General features: G+C 44.5%; 2 protein-coding genes across 3 annotated transcripts; both read right to left on the reverse strand.

The window, feature by feature from the left end:
• Positions 1–2,488: 2,488 nt before the first annotated feature.
• Positions 2,489–6,500, reverse strand: LOC130195434 (aquaporin-9-like). The gene is made up of 6 exons (XM_056416961.1): positions 6,358–6,500; positions 6,090–6,216; positions 4,811–4,948; positions 4,565–4,683; positions 3,627–3,844; positions 2,489–3,109 (listed from the first exon to the last, which is right to left on the reverse strand). Exons 1-6 carry the CDS (start codon positions 6,457–6,459, stop codon positions 2,905–2,907), a joined length of 909 nt encoding a protein of 302 aa, XP_056272936.1. The 5' UTR covers positions 6,460–6,500; the 3' UTR covers positions 2,489–2,904.
• A 213-nt stretch (positions 6,501–6,713) lies between these two features.
• Positions 6,714–19,494, reverse strand: LOC130195433 (cingulin-like protein 1). Of its 2 annotated transcripts, none has more exons than XM_056416960.1 (19): positions 19,405–19,494; positions 16,954–17,940; positions 16,785–16,879; positions 15,773–15,836; positions 15,547–15,642; positions 15,314–15,462; positions 14,475–14,616; positions 14,174–14,386; positions 13,880–14,086; positions 13,681–13,785; positions 13,371–13,523; positions 13,022–13,192; positions 12,581–12,733; positions 11,292–11,381; positions 9,187–9,270; positions 7,830–7,954; positions 7,488–7,596; positions 7,240–7,403; positions 6,714–7,143 (listed from the first exon to the last, which is right to left on the reverse strand). In XM_056416960.1, the coding sequence occupies exons 2-19, from the start codon at positions 17,911–17,913 to the stop codon at positions 7,068–7,070; spliced, it is 3,156 nt and encodes a 1,051-aa protein (XP_056272935.1). In that variant the 5' UTR covers positions 17,914–17,940; positions 19,405–19,494; the 3' UTR covers positions 6,714–7,067. The 2 variants fall into 2 exon arrangements, with proteins under 2 accessions (XP_056272935.1, XP_056272934.1); XM_056416959.1 differs by having other exon boundaries at positions 16,785–16,882.
• Positions 19,495–19,515: the final 21 nt, after the last annotated feature.

The following is a 19,515-nucleotide window of genomic DNA, read 5'->3' on the forward strand; positions in this document are numbered from 1 at the left end:
GCATCCTGAGTCGGGTAACTTCCTACATGTTGTCATCTGGACCTGCTCACGCAGAGGTTTGCAGAGGAGGTCCGTCCACAGCGGAGGGAGCAGCTGTGAGTCACCAACATCAGCACCACGGGGCCACACAGCTTCTCCTCCCCTCTGTTTCCATCAAAGAGCAGTTAACGTCTACAACTGTTCACTAATACTTTATTCATGTGAGCAAAGAGGGATTCAATTCAGTTTATTTTGTATAGCCCAATATCACAAATTACAAATTTGCCTCAGAGGGCTTTACAATCTGGACACATACCACATCCCTGTCCCAAGACCTCACATCAGGACAAACTCCCAAGAAATAGAAAAAAAACCTTTCACAGGGAAAAAAGGGAAGAAACCTTCAGGAGAGCAACAGAGGAGGATCCCTCTCCAGGATGGACAGAACAATAGATGTCATGTGACCAGGAATCATTACACAGTTACAACATTGGGGATGAAGGGATGTAATGCCGCTGCTCAGACATTTGTATTTTCCTATAGTCCATGTGTTGGTCACATGCATCATTTACTCAAGCCTAAACATATTGATGACTTTCCTCACGCGTGTGTTCGATGGTGTCATAACCAGAGGGAAGCACGCATTAGCACATGCAGTGGAATGAGGCCCGCTATTGATTTTCAATGTGGATCCTCAGCTGCAGTCGCTGGTCGTGACATGAACAGGCCCCCAAAAGAAGTTCAGCGTCTATATTTTCTCAGTAATGCAGGCAGTGAGTTGACGTGCAGTAGATTTAAAGTGTTCCTACTGATGCTGTATTTCCCCTCAGCGCTCTTCCAGCTGATGTCACCGTGCCTTTCCCTGCAGAGAGAACAACGCTCCTGGTCAGTCCACATTGAGAGTTTCAGCTCTGTGCGAGGAGCTGACGCCACGGCCGACGAGCGAGCTGCACCTTTTGTCTCCTTTCAGGGACAAAGCATGATTGTAATGGTGTCACCCAGACTGAATAGAGCGGCAGCTGGCCCCGAGCACTGCAAAATAAGAAATGGAGATTCCATATAACTCCCGGCTCATTGTTCAGCGTCAGATAACGCCCAGAGGTTAGGGTCGATTTTCAAGTATATTTTTAGTTTGTATAGACTCGTGAAATCTGAATATGATGCAAGAAATAATGCGACTGATTATTAAAATATGCGGCCATATAAACTGTAGGCCTATATATACATTTATAACATATATATATAATATATATATAGGCTCAAGCACTGGTCTCAAGCCTTGAGGATCTGATATATACACATGTACATACATAAATACATGGTGAACTAATCTTACATTAGGTTGTTCAGCTGTAGTAAGACGGCATTGAAGGCCTAGGTAGAAAATGCACGGACCGCCACTGTTTATAAGTATCCATGTATAGTTATATTTGTTCCTACTGGCTCTGGCAGCTGCACCACTTCAGATTTACTGGTCTGCACCGCGACTCTGAAACTTATAGTGCATGAAGAGGGGACTTGAGAACACTTTCTAGAGTTGATCTTGGTTTTTGTTTCATCAGTTTCCTGTTTTGTTTTGTAAATTCACTCTCCTTTTGTGTCCTCTCTCTGGTTTTATGGGATTATGGCATTTGTTAGTTTTACTCCACTTGTGTTGTTGTGTCCCGCCCTAATTAGTCCCCCTGTCTCTTGTCAGGCCTCTGGTCGCCTGTGCCTCTGCTCAGCGTTTCCCACTTCCCCCCTTGCTCTCCATACCAGCTCATTTGTCCAGTTCTTCAGTCGTCTGTGTGCTTGCCTGTTAACTGCATGTTGTGTTGGACTCCTGCTCGAAAGCTTTTGTTTCTTAATCCAATCATCGCAATATTTCTGCGGGATCTTTGAGTAAAAGTTTGAATTCCGTACTTCTACTTGTCACAGAGGACATTTGCATTTTGGTATTTATTTATGATTGTACTCAAGTGAATAGTGAAATACTTCTCCCACCACGGACTAAAAGTGTGAAGAGTCTCCTCAGAATGACAGGATGGCTACGTTTAAACGTATTCATTTGCCACATGTAACCACATTCCTGTTGTTTCCTCACGTTTATCCCTCTCCAGGTCCCCACCTGAGGTTTGAATTACAATCAGACGTCCCACCGAGGCTCTTTGAGTCATCAGCTTACACAGGAAACCTTTTACAGCATATTGTACTGAGCTGACACGGAGAGGCGTAATCATCCTCAGCAATCATAACAACTCACAACAAATAATCCATCTTTGTTTTGGTCCAATTATAGTTGAAGGTGTTCAATCTTCGACCAATAAATGTATTTGTCTGGTGAGGTTTACTGCAGAGATGTGTGCCTGCCGAGCCTTTCCTCTCTCACTGCATCACACGAGCCTCTACAACCATCTGAAGGATGTTTCAGGATATAAAGAGGAATGGTGTAAGATGGATATGACATGAACTACTGCAGTAATATATATGATGGAGTCTCATCTACTGAAGTTGAATATCTCTTTTGAACTCAATATTTGTAGAAACTTTAATCGACAAAACATCACAGAGTAAAATACAAATATTAATAAAGAACAGGAGGAAAGGATTTCTCATGGTTTGCAACAGAACAAAACTGAAAGTTTGAAGTGAATATACAGAGAATATCATCACAAGCACTTAAGTAGAAGGGAGCAAACGGAGACGGAGACTGGCAGTGTTGTCAAACTATTAGTCCAGTACCAAGTGTTAAATATAGCCAAACAAAGGATCTAATATCTATAATACAGTATTTACATGAACATTAATAACAATGTTAAGCAAACAGGACTGAGACTTTCATGTGTTTATGAAACATAAAATGCTAAATTGCAACATTGGTGTGGACAGTGACGGAGGAGGCCTGTCTTTACAGATGAAAGAAGGTTACCGTCTTTGTTTCGTATTTTAGCTCATCGTGATCATCTCATATTTGTCCTTCAGGCTGCTGTCCTCGCCGTCCTCGTCTTCCTCCTCCTCCTCCTCCTGAAGGGGCTTCTCGGGCTCATCGCGGTGGTGGTGCACCTCGATGAGCAGGTAGTAGATGACGGCTGCCACCACGCCCCCCACCATGGGCCCCGCCACCGGGATCCACCACCAGTAGTCTGCGGTGCTGCAAACAGCAAGGTGTAGAAACACAGAGGCAGGAAGAGAGAAATGAATCTCACGCAGAGGCCACTGAAGATCCCCGGTGCCGTCACCGGGTCGTTCACAAGCAACATGTGACGTTATGTAACCCTGTGGTTCAGGTCAGCAGCTCAGGTCTTAGTCCGTTAACCGGAGGACAATCAACAGTCACAACCTCTGGATTCATTATTAGGTTCTTTTGTTCATAAAGATGTATTTCTTTAAATAACCAAAATCACAATTGTATAAAATATCATCTACTTAAAGTTAGACAAACAATCATGATATGATAATGAAGCAATAACACGATTATGGCCACTATTACATTTTTATTTATTTCAATTGCTTACATCTAACATTAGATGCATGGAATCCAAATGCTAACTAAGAAATAATTGACTTAATGTAATAAAAAGAGATATTTACAGATATGTGTACGTCTGTACGTTTCTATGCAACAAATAATATCCATCCGGGACAGAAAAACAAAAACTAGCAGTTACCTGAAGACCTCCATCCCCCATCCCGCTGCAGCGGTGAACAGGCGGGGCCCCAGGTCCCTGGCGGGGTTCAGGGGGTAGCCACAGTTCAGCCCCATGGACACGCCGATGGCCATGATGATCAGACCGATGGCCAGCGGCTGCACGCCTTTGGGAGCGCCGATGTTTTCACCATCAATAATGGCCAAGATACACAGGACCAGCATCCCGGTCCCCACCACCTGCAGGAGGGGAACAACGTTTGTTTGGTAAACTGCAGAGTTTAGGCAACACGGTGCGACGAAGACGAGTAGTTCTGTTCATCTTGGCTCAAGAGGTCTCTGTGCTTTTAGCTTTTAGAAGTTGTTTTGCAGACAACTTTACATTCATGTATATTTAAGTCTGTATATATGCGAAGGTCTTTTAGAATAATGGTATTTTTTTGATAAAGGACATGCGTAGAGTTATTATCTGATCCCTTCTCACGGTTTTTAGTTGTAAAGTGTATTACTGAAACAAGTTTAAGATAAAAGGTTTAAAATCTATGTTTTAACCGCTATTCATTAGTATGAATTATTTAGTATTTTGAGGCAGAACCCTGTTACACAGATATTCTAAATGAAACATGAGCACAATCACTCTGATTAGAGTTTAATGAGACTTAACTCAGTGGTTCACCTGATGTGGTTTTTTTAGATGGTAGACGTGTTATTTTTGGATCGCTGCACCGACTAAAAAGGTGGAAAATGGTGTCAAGTATAGATTTGACCTTCCGGTGAATGCCAGGAAATGGGTCATTAGACCCAACGCTGAAGCAATAGAGGGGGTATTCTCAGACTAAATGGGGCAATCAATTTTGCATTCGCTACATTTGCCAGACTTAACAGAATTTAAAGGCTGAATGGGAGCGGCGATGCACAATTTATTTGGGAGGTCATTAAGTTACCGTGACCGGAGCTCACCTGATCGATGAAGCCGCCGAGGACTGATAGGTGTCTCGCAGGGTAGGAAGCAAAAATGTGACCTGTTGCATTAATTCCCGTCACTGACAGAATCCCACTGGTGAAGTCCATGAAAGCATCTGTGAGGAGGACGAAGAGGTCGAAACCATTAGTATCTCATTATCAGGAAGGTGTAGCTGAAATACTTGTACTGTGACAGTCGTGGCCGACGGGTGCATGGGGATAAATGTGTTCAGGTGCATTCACCATAGTATAATCCAAAGACTGCAGCAGCTCCAGCAAAAGCACCAAGAAACTGAGCCATGACGTAGAAGGGAAACTTCCAAATCTTCAGTTTGCCCAGAATCACCATGGCCAGAGACACAGCAGGGTTCACATGGCCACCTGGGAGGGAAGACACAGCAGGGAGTGAAAGAGGGGTGCAGTGGGTGGAGCAGTCTGGCATGATATCCACTCCGTCATTAGTGAGGCTGTCACTTTTACGAGGTGCAGCAGAAGGACGGCGGCCCCCGGGGCGGTGCTGCTGGGTTTTGTTTTGTATGTTCACGAGCAGAAAAGGCAGAATGATGGTCACGTATTAGAAATTCAACCAGTGCGTAAGAAGAGAAACTAAAAGGGAGCATTATTCTGTTCCTTTAATCAAACTGCGCTCACGTCCTGCCAATTTGTTTTATTTTGTATTTTTTAAACATCTGTCATCTGCCAGTGACCTGTCTCCATGAACTCTGTTTGGTCCTTTTGTGGTGAAATTGGGAGTCTCTGCTGCTCAGATGAGTCGGTCTCGCTGGGCCTGATGGACGTGGAGGGTGATCAATGGAGTTTGCAGGACATTTAGAGCCCTGGGTTATGTATGACCCTGGAAAGGCCTCGCACTAACAAATCAATGGGCACTTTCATCGGCTCTGGACAGAGAGCTGGCACGTCCTCATGACACTGGCTGGACAGGAAGTCATAAAGTTATATTATCACGAGCTGCCAGCCTCATATTTGCATTACAACACATACAAGGGACCTATTTCAAGTGGGTTGCATTAACTATTCATTATTTTAATGGAGTCTGTAATGCTAATATATATATATATATATATATAGAGAGAGAGATATTTCTTCAATCAATTTGACAGGATACCATGACCAAGCAGAGTAAAACAACACCCAATCACATATTCATCTATCTCCATTGCACATGCATTACATTCAAGGTGCTGTATCAAACGTGTGGGGAGTGGTGGCTTATGTCCAGTAAGTTCTCCTTGAGTGGAAACCACATTGGGGCGGCTGTAGCTCAGTGGGTTGAGGGGGTCGTCCTGCAACCCCAAGGTTGTCTGTTCGATCCCCGCTCTCCCCATTAGTTGCAAGTCGAAGTGTCCTTGAGCAAGGCACTGAACCCCCAGTTGCTTCCCGGGCGCATCACTGCAGCCCACTGCTCCTTAATAACTAAGGATGGGTTAAATGCAGAGAACTAATTTCGTTGCACTCTGTGCAATGACAATAGATTGAATCCAATCCATCCAATCCAATTTACCTGACACCCCACCGGCCACGTACTCCGCCATCATCAGTCCCACGGAGAAGCCGATGTGGACGGTGAGCGGCTCACCCAGGGTGTTCCGGCTGAGGACGGCCTGAGCGACGGAGCCACAGCTGAACAGCTGACCGACAAGAGAGGAGGGGGACAGCAGATGTTCACTCGCATCATAAAGGGACATATACAAGAGCTCAGACTTTACAACCTCGAAGGCAAATATATTGTATGAAGTGAACTAAATTGCAATACAGAAAGTACTACTTACAACCAAGACAAATGTCCCCAGGAATTCTGCCAGGAATTCCTTGAGTATACCATGTTTGAGAGCACAGTGTTGCCTCATACTTCTCTTATGTTGTATTTCCATGTATAACTGTGCCAACTGCTGTTAAAACCACCAGATGTCCAGCAGTGTGAACCTCTGGAGATGTCCAATCTCCACCTCTCCCCGACCGCAGCCACTCAGAACAGACCATTGATCCACTTGTAAAACCATCACGGTCCTCTTTTCCGCCTCGTCGACACACATTCACGAGGTGACATTTATATTTGATCTCCATTTCTCCATCTGTGTGTGTGTGTGTGTGTGTCGTCACGGGACAAACAAGCCACATTTTGCAATAGTTTCTTAAGATGTACAAACATAATTTTATTTATTCATTAGTTTAAGATGTACAGTTGTAAATAAACACACACTGGAGAGGAATAACTTGTTAACACATTAATGATTATGAGTAGAGGTAAATAACCCAGTTCATCTGCTGCATTGTAAAACATCAGTTTGTCAGGTGGTGTAGTTCTGCATGTCGCCACAAGGGGTCGGACTTGGCAACTGAAAAAAACCCATCATGACATCACACCTGAGTTTGTTAAAGAGGTTATGTTGAATTATGATCTTGAGGATTCTTCCCAGTAAGTCCAACATTTCTCAATATAGTCCAGAAATGACATCATTTCGTCTTCATCACACGGCGGTCAGTCAGACCCAAAGTCATCCGCGTTGTTCCCGTCGTCCTCCGCGGTCTTACTGAGAGGTGATTTCCTCTTACGCCTGTAAATACACAGAGGTGACATGACTCGTGTGAAAGAACAACTTGATGTAAAGTCACACCGAATATTAAGCGCAGACACTGGGGCGAGCGGTCACCTCATCTCGTTCCTCAGTGAACTCAGTTGGCCGTGGAGCTGCTCGTTGGTCTCGATCTGCTCGTCCACTTCTCTCTGCAGCTTCTTCTTGCCGTGTTCCAGACGCTCGATCTCCTCCTCCGCCTCGTCCATCTGCCTCTTCGCTATCTTTAGTCTCTGAGTCAGCTGCAGAGTTCACCAAAGTGAGAGATGAGAAGTCACCGAGTCAAGTCCGCAGCTCCTGACTCTTTGATGACTTTGTTTCTCTACCTGGTCTCTCTGGCTCTGCAGGTTGACGTGTTCCTCGTCCGTCTGCATCTTCATCTCCTTCACCTTGCGCTCCAGCTTGCGGTTGGCTTGTTGCAGGCTGTTGTTGTCTCTGAGAGAGAAAAAAGAAGCACCGAGAGATCACGTCTCTGCGGCAGCTTCCTGTAACTCAACACCTTCCTCGTGTGTTTCGGACCAGAGATGCAACCACAGGGAAAGGGATACGAGTGGGTTCACTGCTCGACCATCAAGTATCCAGAGGGTTACCCTGCGCTGGTAAATACAAACTCAGAACACGTGGATTGTCTTGTTAAAAAGAGACATAAAAGTCATTATTTGATGTACCTCTCTTCTCCTTGCAACCTTTCCTCAAGCTCCTGGATGCGGCTGTTAAGTTTGGAGACGAGTGAATCCTGGTTGGTCCTCTGCGATCCTTCCAGATGAGTGACTCTGCTCTTCAGGTCTTTATTCTGACATAGGAAATGAAATAGAAGAACGCCATGAATAAGGCAAAATGTAAAGGTACCCAGGGGAGTGTTTGCTACGGAGCAATGACAAAGAACAGGATGCCGTGAGACACGGTCACATCATTCCACTCATCAACAAGAAATACAGCATTGTGCCAGAAAACTTGTCAACAGAAACTTTGTTTGTTGACAAGAACATCAGGATGTCAGCAGAGTGATGAAGCTGGATTATCTGTGCTGTTGAATGTCCTCCAGAGCTGATGCCAGATGTCATGTCCCACTCTCCAGCAAGGTTATGTTTACATTATTTTGTTCTGTTTAATGTTGGTAAACTTAACGTCTGTCTCCTGCCTCTCTGTGTTTCCTGCCAGCGTGATTTTAAATAAAAATATATGAGCAGTAATATAAGTACCCTTCTTCCGACCGCTGAGGGGGTTGCACCAGGAAGCGCATCTGGTGTAAAACGTACACTACCGTTCAAAAGTTTGGGGTCACTTAGAAATGTCTTTATTTTTCAAAGAAAAGCACTGTTTTTTCAATAAAGATAACATTAATCAAAAATACACACTATACATTGTTAATGTGGTAAATGACTATTCTAGGTGGAAACGTCTGGTTTCTAATGAAATATCTCCATAGGTGTATAGAGGCCCATTTCCATCAACTATCACTCCAGTGTTCTAATGGTACATTGTGTTTGCTAATCGCCTTAGAAGACTTATATCTGATTAGAAAACCCTTGTGCAATTATGTTAGCACAGCTGAAAACAGTTATGCTGGTGATATAAGCTATACAACTGGCCTTCCTTTGAGCTTGAAGTTTGAAGAACAAAATTAATACTTCAAATATTAATCATTATTTCTAACCTGGTCAATATCTTGACTATATTTTCTATTCAATTTTCAATTCATTTGATGAATAAAAGTGAGTTTTCATGGAAGACACGAAATTGTCTGGATGACCCCAAACTTTTGAACGGTAGTGTATGCCCAAATCAAACGTGCGAATCATAAATCAGATGTCCATAGTGGGTCGGTCGAGGCCCGGGTGCAGAGGATCCGCTGTGGCGCCCTCTAACGGCAGCGGCCAGTACGAGAACGATGACAGGCGATGTAAGGTCTCTGATCGATGACGGCCTCTATTGTCAGTAAGTGGACATTGATTTCTTTATTTAATAAAAAAAAGAAAAAGACTGTTTTGTTTTCCAGGCATTGCATGGGGTCAAAGGTCATACCTGTCTCTCCAGACTCGTCTTGTCACACTCCAGGTCCTGCCGGACTGCTCTCTCCTGCATCAGCTCACTCCTCATCTGATCACCCTGTCACAGAGAGGAGGGAAACAGTTCACCTTTCAGCAGTGGGGAAATATAACTAAGTACATTTCCTAAAGTACTCTGCTTAAGGACACTTTTAAGACAATTGTGCTTTGCCTGTGTATTCCCATTATATGCCACTTTTACTTTCACTCCACTACAATTATCTGACAGCTGTAATAACGAGACACGAACACGTTACGATTGTACATGAAGAGGTTTCATGTAGAAACACACAACAGCGCGTGTGCATAGTGTTGAGTAACCGGGTCATTTCAGGAAAGAAGCGCTGCTGGTAGCGTGCCATGTAGTCCCATGGAGAGAACAATGACTTTTCTACGGCCAATATCTTTAAAACTAGGCAACTCCTACCAAGACAATCTAGATTGATCAACAGCACTACTTGTAAGACAAGACATCTATACTTTATATTTTGTGTGAACTGTCCCTTTAAAGGTTAGAACTGCATTTCAAAGCCTTTTTTTGTCTCGTGACCTCGTCCCGGTGTGGGGGATTGTTTGTAGCTTTTCTGTTTTATTTTGATAGTCACTCTCCTCATGTGTCACGTCTTGTTCTACTTCCTGCCTTTGTCTTTTTCCCGCCTGTTTTCCATCACACATGCGTTTCATTAGTGAATTAGTCCCCTGTGTATTTAGTCTGGGTGGTTTCCGGCTGCTCAGATGTCAGGTTGCCTGCCTTCCTAATGTTCGTGCTACGCTCCAGCCTGGCTGTTAGTGTTTAGAGTTCTTCAGTGTTGGGTGTCCATAGTTCATGTTAAATTAACTTCTGTTACTGGCCTGTCTTGGTCTCAAGCTGTAAGTATTATTTTTTTTGTCATGAGCTGATTTAATGAAATTCTCCCTGCTGCCTCTTCATCTCTTCATTTGAGTTTAGGTCTAAAGCTCTTAATCCCAGAGCTGTGACAGACCTCTTACAAAGAAGAGCCGCTTCAACTAAAGAGATCAACTGAAGAGACATTTACCGTCTAAACTTCTCACTTAGCTTCATTTCAAGAAGTGTTGTGACTCAAAGAGGTTAAATTAACCAATCGTTCATAAATATCAACATAAATGTCTTCAGCATAGCTTAGTTTTTGTTTTCTAGGAACCACCGGACTGATCTTACCACCCGTACATAGATGCTTTAGCCCGCATATAGAATAGAATAGAATAGAATATACACCATATAAAATGATGCTTACACATTAAGGTATCAGTATAAACAATTTGATAATGTCATATATAATAAACAATATGTCAATCACATGGGTTTACTGTTTATACTTGTGTAAAAATATACTTCTGCATGAAAATAAAGGATTTTTTTAAGCAGGGCTTTTACTTATTATTGTATTTTCCCGTTGCTTTATTGGGTTTCTATTGGCAAAGGATCTGATACTTACGGTGGCGTTAAGTCATAAGATAAATAGTGTAACCTAAATGTGCAAGTTGGTATTATTTATGCAAATGTTTGACCATAGACTTGACATGGGCTTGAATTTTATGCAAACTGTTATTCATACTGACTGAAAACCCAACATTATTAAAAAGGACAGCATCTGTTGAAAAACACGTTCAGGTTAAAGTAAAAGTGTTCAGCTTAACTCAGGAAATGCTGGTCTGAGCTGCTCTATCCGATGTAAAGACTATTTTCCTCTCTAATAACAGCCAGAGGCCCGGTGGGGGGAGCGTGAATAGCTGCTCACAATAGTGTGCTGCTTCTTTTGTCTTTGCACTGTGTTTTGTGTCAATTAGTCCGCGCCACATTGCTCGGATGAATGGTGGCCTACTTCACAGGCAGGCTGAGGACGCGAGGCTCTGGTGACGACACCGGAGAGGAAGAGACGTAGATGAAGTCCGAGCGGTTCATTCGTGGTTCAGGGGCTGTCGCAAAGTGAGCGTCTGAAATCTGAGTACTCGGCCCAAAATGTGTTTTTGATGATAGCGGATGTCGAGCGTTCAAACTGAGCAGTTGGGGAAATGATGAATGTCAGCAGATTGAAAAGGAGAGTGAGGGAGTGAACCTGCCTGCTCTTTGGTTTTGTCTAATCGTTCCATCAGGTGGTCACCACTGGTGCGCTCATCATTGAGGTCCTCCTCCAGTTGACTGACGCGTCCCTGAGAGAAGAGGAACACATGACAAATACGTCAAACCGTTAATATACTGCATGACGCTATAAAGCAGCGGACATGATGAATCCATGGGTTGAGCCTGTGGATAGAAAACTGCCTTGTATTTTCAAAAAAGGTGTCATGGCTGATAATACATGAAGCAAGCTGAATAAATAAGTGGAGTAAGACAAGACAATAACACCAGTGTTTGTCTCTGGGAACGCAGGAAGAGTGAAAGATGATTCCCGAGGACGGCCAGACGGGTCCGATAACTTTGCACAGTAAACACGAGCTTCCTCGGTCGACACGCAGTGTCAACAGTGATCGCTCTGGTGTCGCCGTGTCATGTTTTGTCATCAGCAAGACAAACAGTGCTGAGCTGTGAGGTGTTTGTTGCCACTGCTCTTAAAGTTCACAGGGAAAAAGTGAGTGCAAATACTGGCACCTGAACCGAGTCAAAACACGACGGTAAGCCGGAGCGTGTTGGACTGAGTGCTCGAATGAGGAGGAACAGATTCACATTGTTTTCAGCTTCGTGTCTTCGTGACATCATGTGGTCCTGGAGACACAGGCTGGAGCTGGGAATACCACAGAATCAGGTGTGTGTACTTTACCAGGTGTTTGTTCGTCTGTCTGTGGACAGATTGCGGAAAACGTAAGTGTGTAAAATAAATCAAAATAAGAGTTGGGTTCAAAGATCGCTGTGGTCGGAACAAGGCCGCAGGAAGTAGAGGGGTAGGACGTCACGCCCTGAATTGGTGTTGTGACTGGTGTGATCCCAACATGGTTTATAGTTATTCTATTTATTTATCTTTTCATTCACAAACAACAATTGCTGAGTGTTCATGTTGATGGAGGTGTGTCTTACTGTTTACACACTGCACTGTGACAAAGTATTGTTGCTGTTCACCTGATATTTGGATGCCTGACAGCATCTTAAAGGCACTTTGCTGATTCTACTTTATGTTCAGTTTACTGATCATGGTTATTACTCAGCCTGTGAACATATGTGTCCTCTGTAACTTTGTTTGAGAGTTCATCTTAGACTTGGATACCACAGATTTATAAAAGTGACCAGTCAGAGAATATCTGATCCAAGATGAAATTAAGGACCCATTGTTTTGACCCATTCTAAAAGTCAAAACAATCTCTCTATTAAATCTCTGGAGGACACCTTTCATTTCCTCAGTCGCTGAGATGTTTACCTCCATGAGTTTGACCTGGCGCTCCCGCTCTTCCACCGCCGCTGCCTTCCTCTCCTCCAGCTCCTCCGCCCTCTGCTCCAGCTGCCGGCCCCTCAGCTGGGCCTCCTGCTGCTCCCTGCAACAGCGCCGCAGTTCCTCCTCCAGAGGAAGCAGCTGAACTCATAACAGACCACAGAACAAACACACTGGAAAATAAGGTAACATGCAACATTTGCCAGGGTTCGTCAGTCTGGCATTTGTGCACACGTCCAGTCTTATTACACTTCTGGAACTACTTTATTGGGATGTTTAATTGAAAATAGTTTTAAAATACATTCACACTTAATCAGAATAACAATATCGAAACTGCTTTCCATCCTAGTGGCGACTTTTCGTTGTTATTGGTGACTCAGACAGTTGAACCCACATGCTGGTGAATCAGAGAGACAATGGGTACCACACCTCTTCCTGAAGTTTTTTGGCCGCCTGACGGGATTTCTCCAGCTCTGCTCCCTTTTCCTGCAGCTGCCTCCGCAGCTCGTCCAACTCCCTCTGACTCTTCTCTCTGGCCTCATCAACCTGGTCCTGGAGTACATCTGTAGAGGCCTCGCACTCCTCCATAATGCTATTCATCTGAGATCAACAGAGTGTTTCTACGGTGAGATGAATGGACCTCTTTGGGTACATGGACACATATATAAACGAGCACAATAAATCAGCCGTTTCTACTGATCTCATGTGGCTTCAGGGTTGAGATGACAGATGAAAATAAATGCCTAATAAGTAAGTCATATTGTTATAAACCTCTCACCTTCCTCTGCAGTTGCTCCACAGTCCGGTCCTGCAGCCTCCTCTCATCCTCCAGCTCAGTTTTTGCCTTCCACAGCTCCTCTATTTGTTTCCTCTCCTCCTTGAGTTTCTCCTTCAGGTCCCTGTGCTCGTGATTCAGCTTGGACAGCTTACTCTGGGGAAGGAAAAACAAAAGAAAATGGGACAACCGTGAGCTTCCTGGCATCGCTGTAAAGGCCGTAGGAATGTGTGAAGAGACGGGATGCATGCAGCAAAGTACAAAGCAGTTCTATGTGATGCTCTGGTGGTTCTCTCAAGCTGACTGGCGTTACCTGCACGTCCTCCAAGCGAGTGAGCAGCAGCTGGTTGGACTGACTCATCTCCTCCTCATTCCTCCTCACATTCGTCAGCGCCTCCTCAACCTGCTGCTTTTCCCTCTGGAAAACAAGGAAAACAAGGAGAACATTGGTATATGGACAGCAAATGACAGATTGAAAAAGATAAGATCTTTGAATAAATCAGGGGCCCCACCTCCAGCTGCTTTGCTCTCTGCTCCAACAGCCTCTCTGAGGCTTTGGACTCCTGCATCGTCAGACTCAGCTGATCCACATTGTTGTTCATCTCCTGCACCTTTCCTCTCAGCCGATCTCTGTCCTGGCTCAATTCCTTCAGCTGCACCTTCGCTGTGCCTCTCTCCTCCTCTGCTTCAACCTTCTCTTGACCCAGCAGAGCGCTGTTCTGGGAGACGGGACGGGGGAGTCAAATATGAAGCGTTTGAAATGTTTGGGGCTTTTGGAAATGATGACAAATAGAGATCCCCGTTACCTCTTTAGCCATGTCTAAATCCCGGAACAGCTTCTCGAGCTCAATTTGGTATTCCTCCTTCAGAGCGCCGATGTACGCGTCGTGAGTCTCCACCTCCTCTTTGAGCGCCCCCTTCAGGGCGCCGAGCTCCCTCTCCCTGCGGTGCAGCGCCTCCTCCTGCTCCTCCTTCACCTGTAGCATCTCCTGAAAGTCCACGCGCAGCTGCGCCATATCCTGAGACATCCATCAAGATACTACGTCACTACCTCCAGTCCAGTCGAGGAGCTGCACAGCTGCTGTGTATTCGTGCGGTTTCCTTTACCTCCAGAAGGACGTCTCTTTCTGTATTCGTCACCTCGACCTTCTTGGCGTGGTCCAGCTCATCGTGCATCTCAGACAGCTGCTGCTGAAGGTCTTTCATCTCCGTCTTCGATCTCTCTCTCTCTGCCTTCATCTGTGTCAGCCTTACAACGTGCACAGAAATGCAAGAAAGACAGAAACATGACATGTCTTATTTTAGATCAAGAACAGAAGCCTGCTTCCTATGTTTTTTAAAAGTTTTAGAAAGGTTCTTGATAGGACTAGATAACAAAATAAGGTTTATCTGCACACTTCATCCAATTGGTATTTGACCCTGCTTTCAGTGAGATGACCTCCATCAGATCACACATCAGTTCACATGAATAACCTTATTAAGTATTAGCAGAAGCTTAATTTAAAAAAGAGTAACATAGCATTGAGGTATTATATTTAGTTATGCGTTTAAAACTGTTTCATTTGCTATCCCTATAAAGAAAATTGAACTCTATTGATGCACTTTCTTTTGCAAAACTAGAATTATTTACAGGAATATTTCAACCACTCTCACATCGGCACGCTAAATATGAAGCTGATTAGCTTAGCTTAGCATAAAGGCTGGACACAAGGGGAAACCACAAGCTAACAATACAAAAAAATCCACCTTTCAAGTACATCTAAATCTCAATTGTTTACACTTTATTTGTTTAATCCACATAAAGAACAAGCGAGCCAATAGCAGGCTAGTCTTTATTAAATGAAGACACCTTTCTTTATGGAAGCCCTCATTCAGCTGCTAAAACGTGTATATTTGAACACAGCAGTTATCATTTTAATCTTTGTAAACGAAGGTCGGACCCTTACTCCTGCTTGGTGGACTGGAGAGCGGCCTCGATCTCGGCCAGCCTGTCGCTGAGTTTGTAAAGCTCGTCCTGACTTTTGGCCAACTCGTCCTGAAGTTTCTTCTTCTCTGTCCTGGCCTTTTCACAAGCCTTAGCGAGAGTCTTTTCATTCTGCACGACAACACATCATCACTAGTCACTGCAGTAGGAAGTGAATGTTTGAGAGGGGAATCAGCACGATGGCACTGCGCTGACCTTGATCTCTGTTTCCAGTCTTTGCTTTAATCCGGACACTTCTTTCTCCAGCGCCGCTTGTTTCTGCTGCAGAAACTTCACCTCAGCTGCATAATCCTACATGTGTGAAAAAGGAGACGCCCAACATCAGCGTTAGTTTACAGACAAAGACAGTAAATCAGGCTGTCTGGCAAACATCTCATTCCAACACACACTTTCTCCTCCTCCACATTTTCAGCAACTTGACCTTTTTGACCGTTTCAAGGAGCACGGTGACTTTCTTCTGAGTGGTGGAGTCATCGTCAGCTGTCCTGAGGAGCAAGAACAATATTTCACAAACACTAACAGAACACGGTTTAATGATAACATCTGACGTTGTCAGTTGCTATAGAAAGGCCTAGCAGTGCAGATGTCTGAGTGGCGTGACCCGCCATAGGCACACAGTGTTGTTTCAAGCACATATTTATAAAAAATACTTTTTTATGCCAAGTTATTTTATCAGTGGAAACAAGTACATGCTCTGCATTCCTGACTGCTGCATGAGCACACAGCTGGAGCAGAGCCCCCGTATCTGCTGCACTACGTGATCACAACTACAGCTAAAGATGGCTGGAGGTTTCTCATTTAAAACTGCAAATGAAAGCTCATTTATTTGTCTGTTTAAACATAATAAAAATATTTTTTACTGTTTTACGCTTATTTGCATTAATGCTGAGAGTTAAATAAACGATTGATACCCTCTCATATCTGTGCAAAGAATATAAAGCTGCAGCAAGTTAGAGTTGCGTAGCACAAAGTCTGAGGACAGGAGGGGGGGGGGGGGGCAGCAAGCCTGGCTCTGTACAAAGGTAACAACATCTACCTTACAGAATATCTGAAGCAAGCTAATTAACACATTATATCTTGTTTATTTGACTCCTGATAGTTACCGTGCAAGAAATAGTTTAGAACATATAATAATCAATAAATAAATACAATTAAACATGTTAACTCATGAGCTTTAGAGGTGCTCGTACAATCTCGGAGCCACAGTCTTTTTTAAATCTAATTTTATTGAACTGATTATTTAGCTTTTTGTTAAATGTTGCACAATGGATTTCTTCACCTGGTGTAAACCACTTTGAATTGTCTCTGTTTAAAAGCTGCAACACAAGACTCACATGAAGCTGCTGGCTCTCGGCAAGAAAGCAACTTTTTTCCACCTTCCTTTAACTTCCAAGTTCCTTGAACTGAATGGGCTCGGGCTGAGGGGCACTTACCCATCCTTGAGGTAAGTGAACAGCAGGTGTTTTGCTGCGTCTTCAGGCGGGTCCACTGAGAGTTCTTGCTGTCCTTTCAGAAGATCAGGAGTCACCTGCTTGGGAGAGATACTGCAAATAAATACACACTTTTAAATGACAACCGTGCCTTGGCACCAATCTCTTTTACCTGTGCTTCTCTTTCATCGGATTCATCCGTCTGGTCGCTGAACGGCCTGGACATGGAGGGTTTCTCTGCTCTGTGAAGTAATTTCGCAGCAGGTGGAGACATAACCTCGTTTCCATGACGTCCTTTAAGCGGCGCGCTGGACTGGTTCTCCTCCCTTGGCAAAGGGGCTTCTCTGCCGAGGAGTCGAGCCCTGGCTGACCCCGGAGGATACGCCCCACCTGGGTTCTCGCCTCCGACGCCCTTCAGAGACGAGGCTCTGCTGGAGGAAGAGGACGAAGTCGAGGACTCGCAGTTTCGACTGCTGTCCACGCTGCGTGACCTCCGACACTGCTCTGGTTCCAACCTGTTCCTCGGGCCTCCCCTTCCCCTCCTCTGGCTGCTGTTGAACCGACTTATTAGCTTCCCAACAGATATGAAGGAGCCCGTGTCCCCTGAGATTGGGGCCATTGCAGGGACTTGTCTACCTGGAAGAGGAGTCTCGTTCAGGTCCACCTCGCTCTGGTCTCCCACCGGGCCCTCGGCAGGCAGAGGGATCTTGGGTTTGTTCACATTAGTAATATCAGCGTTTAGCTGTCCGGGGTGAGCGACTGAAGCTGTTGAAGGAAGGACTACGTTCATGTTATTACTTTCAGGGTCGTAAGGTCTCAGAATCTCGGGGTGTTTCAGATAATGAAATGTGGAGGAGGCTGCAGTCCTCTGTGACTCAGAGGGAGAGTGTCTTTCATCCACAGACCTCCTCACCATGCCAGAGTTGTACCCCGCTTGGTGAGTGATAACTGAGACGTCGCGGTGGATCTCCTGGCCAGAACTGTTCAGAACCACGTAGGGTTGACCTTTGATCCCTTGGACCTGCACCCTGACACCAAACATGTTGTCCTGGCTGCCTCTGGGGTCGTGTTGCTGCATGTAGCTCCTCTGCACCCTGACATCCGAAGAGCCGCTCAGCCTGTGAGACTCCATCGGGACTCTGCTGGATTAACAGATGAACTGGTGAAGAAAAAAACAAACCGGCATGTTAAAAAGGGACCCTGAAGTAAAAATGACCCTGCATGGGAATTGGAGAATGATGCATCAGGTTGGTCACGCGGAGGTTGATGTGTACACAACATTGGAGCAGGGTGAGAGCCACACAGGGACACAATGACAGACATCCAGGGAGCTCCAGATGCCCTCAGCCAAGAGAAAGAGAATAAATGGAGGCTGACGAGAGCCTGATATTGCTGTGCAATGAAAACAGCTCCTTCTGTGTGCTCATGACAGTGTACTATTGTACGACTGCATGACGACTACAACTGGCCGGAGTCTCCAAGATGTCGTCATCCACTTCATGGTATGACACTTGAGGAAAATGTTTGTCAACAAATATGTTACTGTGTGACCGAAACGCAGGAAGACAGGAGGCATTGTGCAGCAGACAGAACGGTGTCTTCTTAAGAGCACCATCCCGGGTAGGATCGCTTCAATCAATCACACGACAGGTCATTTATAATAATAAGTTGTAAAAGTACCACTTTTTAATAAGACAGCGTTTACAACGGGCCCTGTGATTGCTTTATTATTGGTAATACTTGATTGACGAATGCGTTATAAGGTTAACTGTAAGACATTAACAAGAACAACTTTTGGGTTGCCGTGCATTATTCTGAGTGACCCCTCAAAGGGACTGTTTGACCTCAGTTTAAAGGTGCTATATACAAGTTTGGGATCTTTTTAGTTGCCTCCCAACGGCTTTCAACATGGCGACGGCTTAGCATGCGGTTCACAGGTGATGGTGAAAGTGCAAACTATGCCAAAAGTGCTGGCAGAGGTAAGAAGGGTGACGAAGAAGCTCAGATTACAACAGAGAAAGAGGAGGGAGACATTACTCCCTGTATATTTACACAAGATGCTATATGAATGCTCTACATATCTAATATAAGTGTGTGTATTATGTGCAAGCTTATATAAATGTTCCATGAAACATTTAAAAATGATTTAGAAACTATTAATAGCACCATTAACTTCCATTAACTGCAGCTTAGTAAACTTTTTATGAAGTGACCTGTACAAAGAGACGTACTTGTCCAAATTAAGTTTCTTCGCATTGTAGTCAATATATTAAAGGGATTTTATTTTCCAGCACTTTTTTTTGGTGCATATTCGTCTCTCAGAAAAATACAATTCCAGTGTCTCTGTTAATGAGGGAATCCCCTCCAGGTAACGTTAGACTGTGAACAAGTAACTTACTGCGTGTATCCGGTTTTACGTGATGCATTTAACTTTAAACAGTAACGTAAAACTAAGTCCACCGTCCCAGTATAAAGCATCACGTCAATCTACAGTCACATTAAGTTATGTTACATCGAGGGAACGTCAATCACAAAGTATATCACAACTTGAAGTTTACTCTGACAGATGAAGAAAGATGGAAAGAAAACCTGAGCAGCGACATTAGGATGACCCTGAACTCACCACCGAGCCCCGCAGAGACGCTGCACGTCGCCGTTGAAGCAGTTTCTCGTTCTTTTAAGGAAACATGCGCGATAGAGACATCGACCCGAGCTGGACGTACCCGCTGAGTCT

The sequence above is a fragment of the Pseudoliparis swirei genome, chromosome 6 (assembly GCF_029220125.1).
Source record: "Pseudoliparis swirei isolate HS2019 ecotype Mariana Trench chromosome 6, NWPU_hadal_v1, whole genome shotgun sequence".
In the NCBI taxonomy this organism is placed as follows: domain Eukaryota; kingdom Metazoa; phylum Chordata; class Actinopteri; order Perciformes; family Liparidae; genus Pseudoliparis; species Pseudoliparis swirei.

What these genes read in the sequence shown, in the direction of transcription:
- LOC130195434 (XM_056416961.1), bottom strand. Translation starts at nt 6,459, where the DNA reads ATGGAAATACAACATAAGAGAAGTATGAGGCAACACTGTGCTCTCAAA. An exon ending in TGGGGACATTTGTCTTGGTT is followed by an intron (nt 6,217 to 6,357) that starts GTAAGTAGTACT and finishes CTTGTCGGTCAG; the next exon opens with CTGTTCAGCTGTGGCTCCGT. An exon ending in TGGGGGATGGAGGTCTTCAG is followed by an intron (nt 3,110 to 3,626) that starts GTAACTGCTAGT and finishes TGCTGTTTGCAG; the next exon opens with CACCGCAGACTACTGGTGGT.
- LOC130195433 (XM_056416959.1), bottom strand. Translation starts at nt 17,913, where the DNA reads ATGGAGTCTCACAGGCTGAGCGGCTCTTCGGATGTCAGGGTGCAGAGG. An exon ending in TGGAGCAACTGCAGAGGAAG is followed by an intron (nt 13,193 to 13,370) that starts GTGAGAGGTTTA and finishes TGTTGATCTCAG; the next exon opens with ATGAATAGCATTATGGAGGA. An exon ending in AGGTTGCAAGGAGAAGAGAG is followed by an intron (nt 7,597 to 7,829) that starts GTACATCAAATA and finishes TTTCTCTCTCAG; the next exon opens with AGACAACAACAGCCTGCAAC.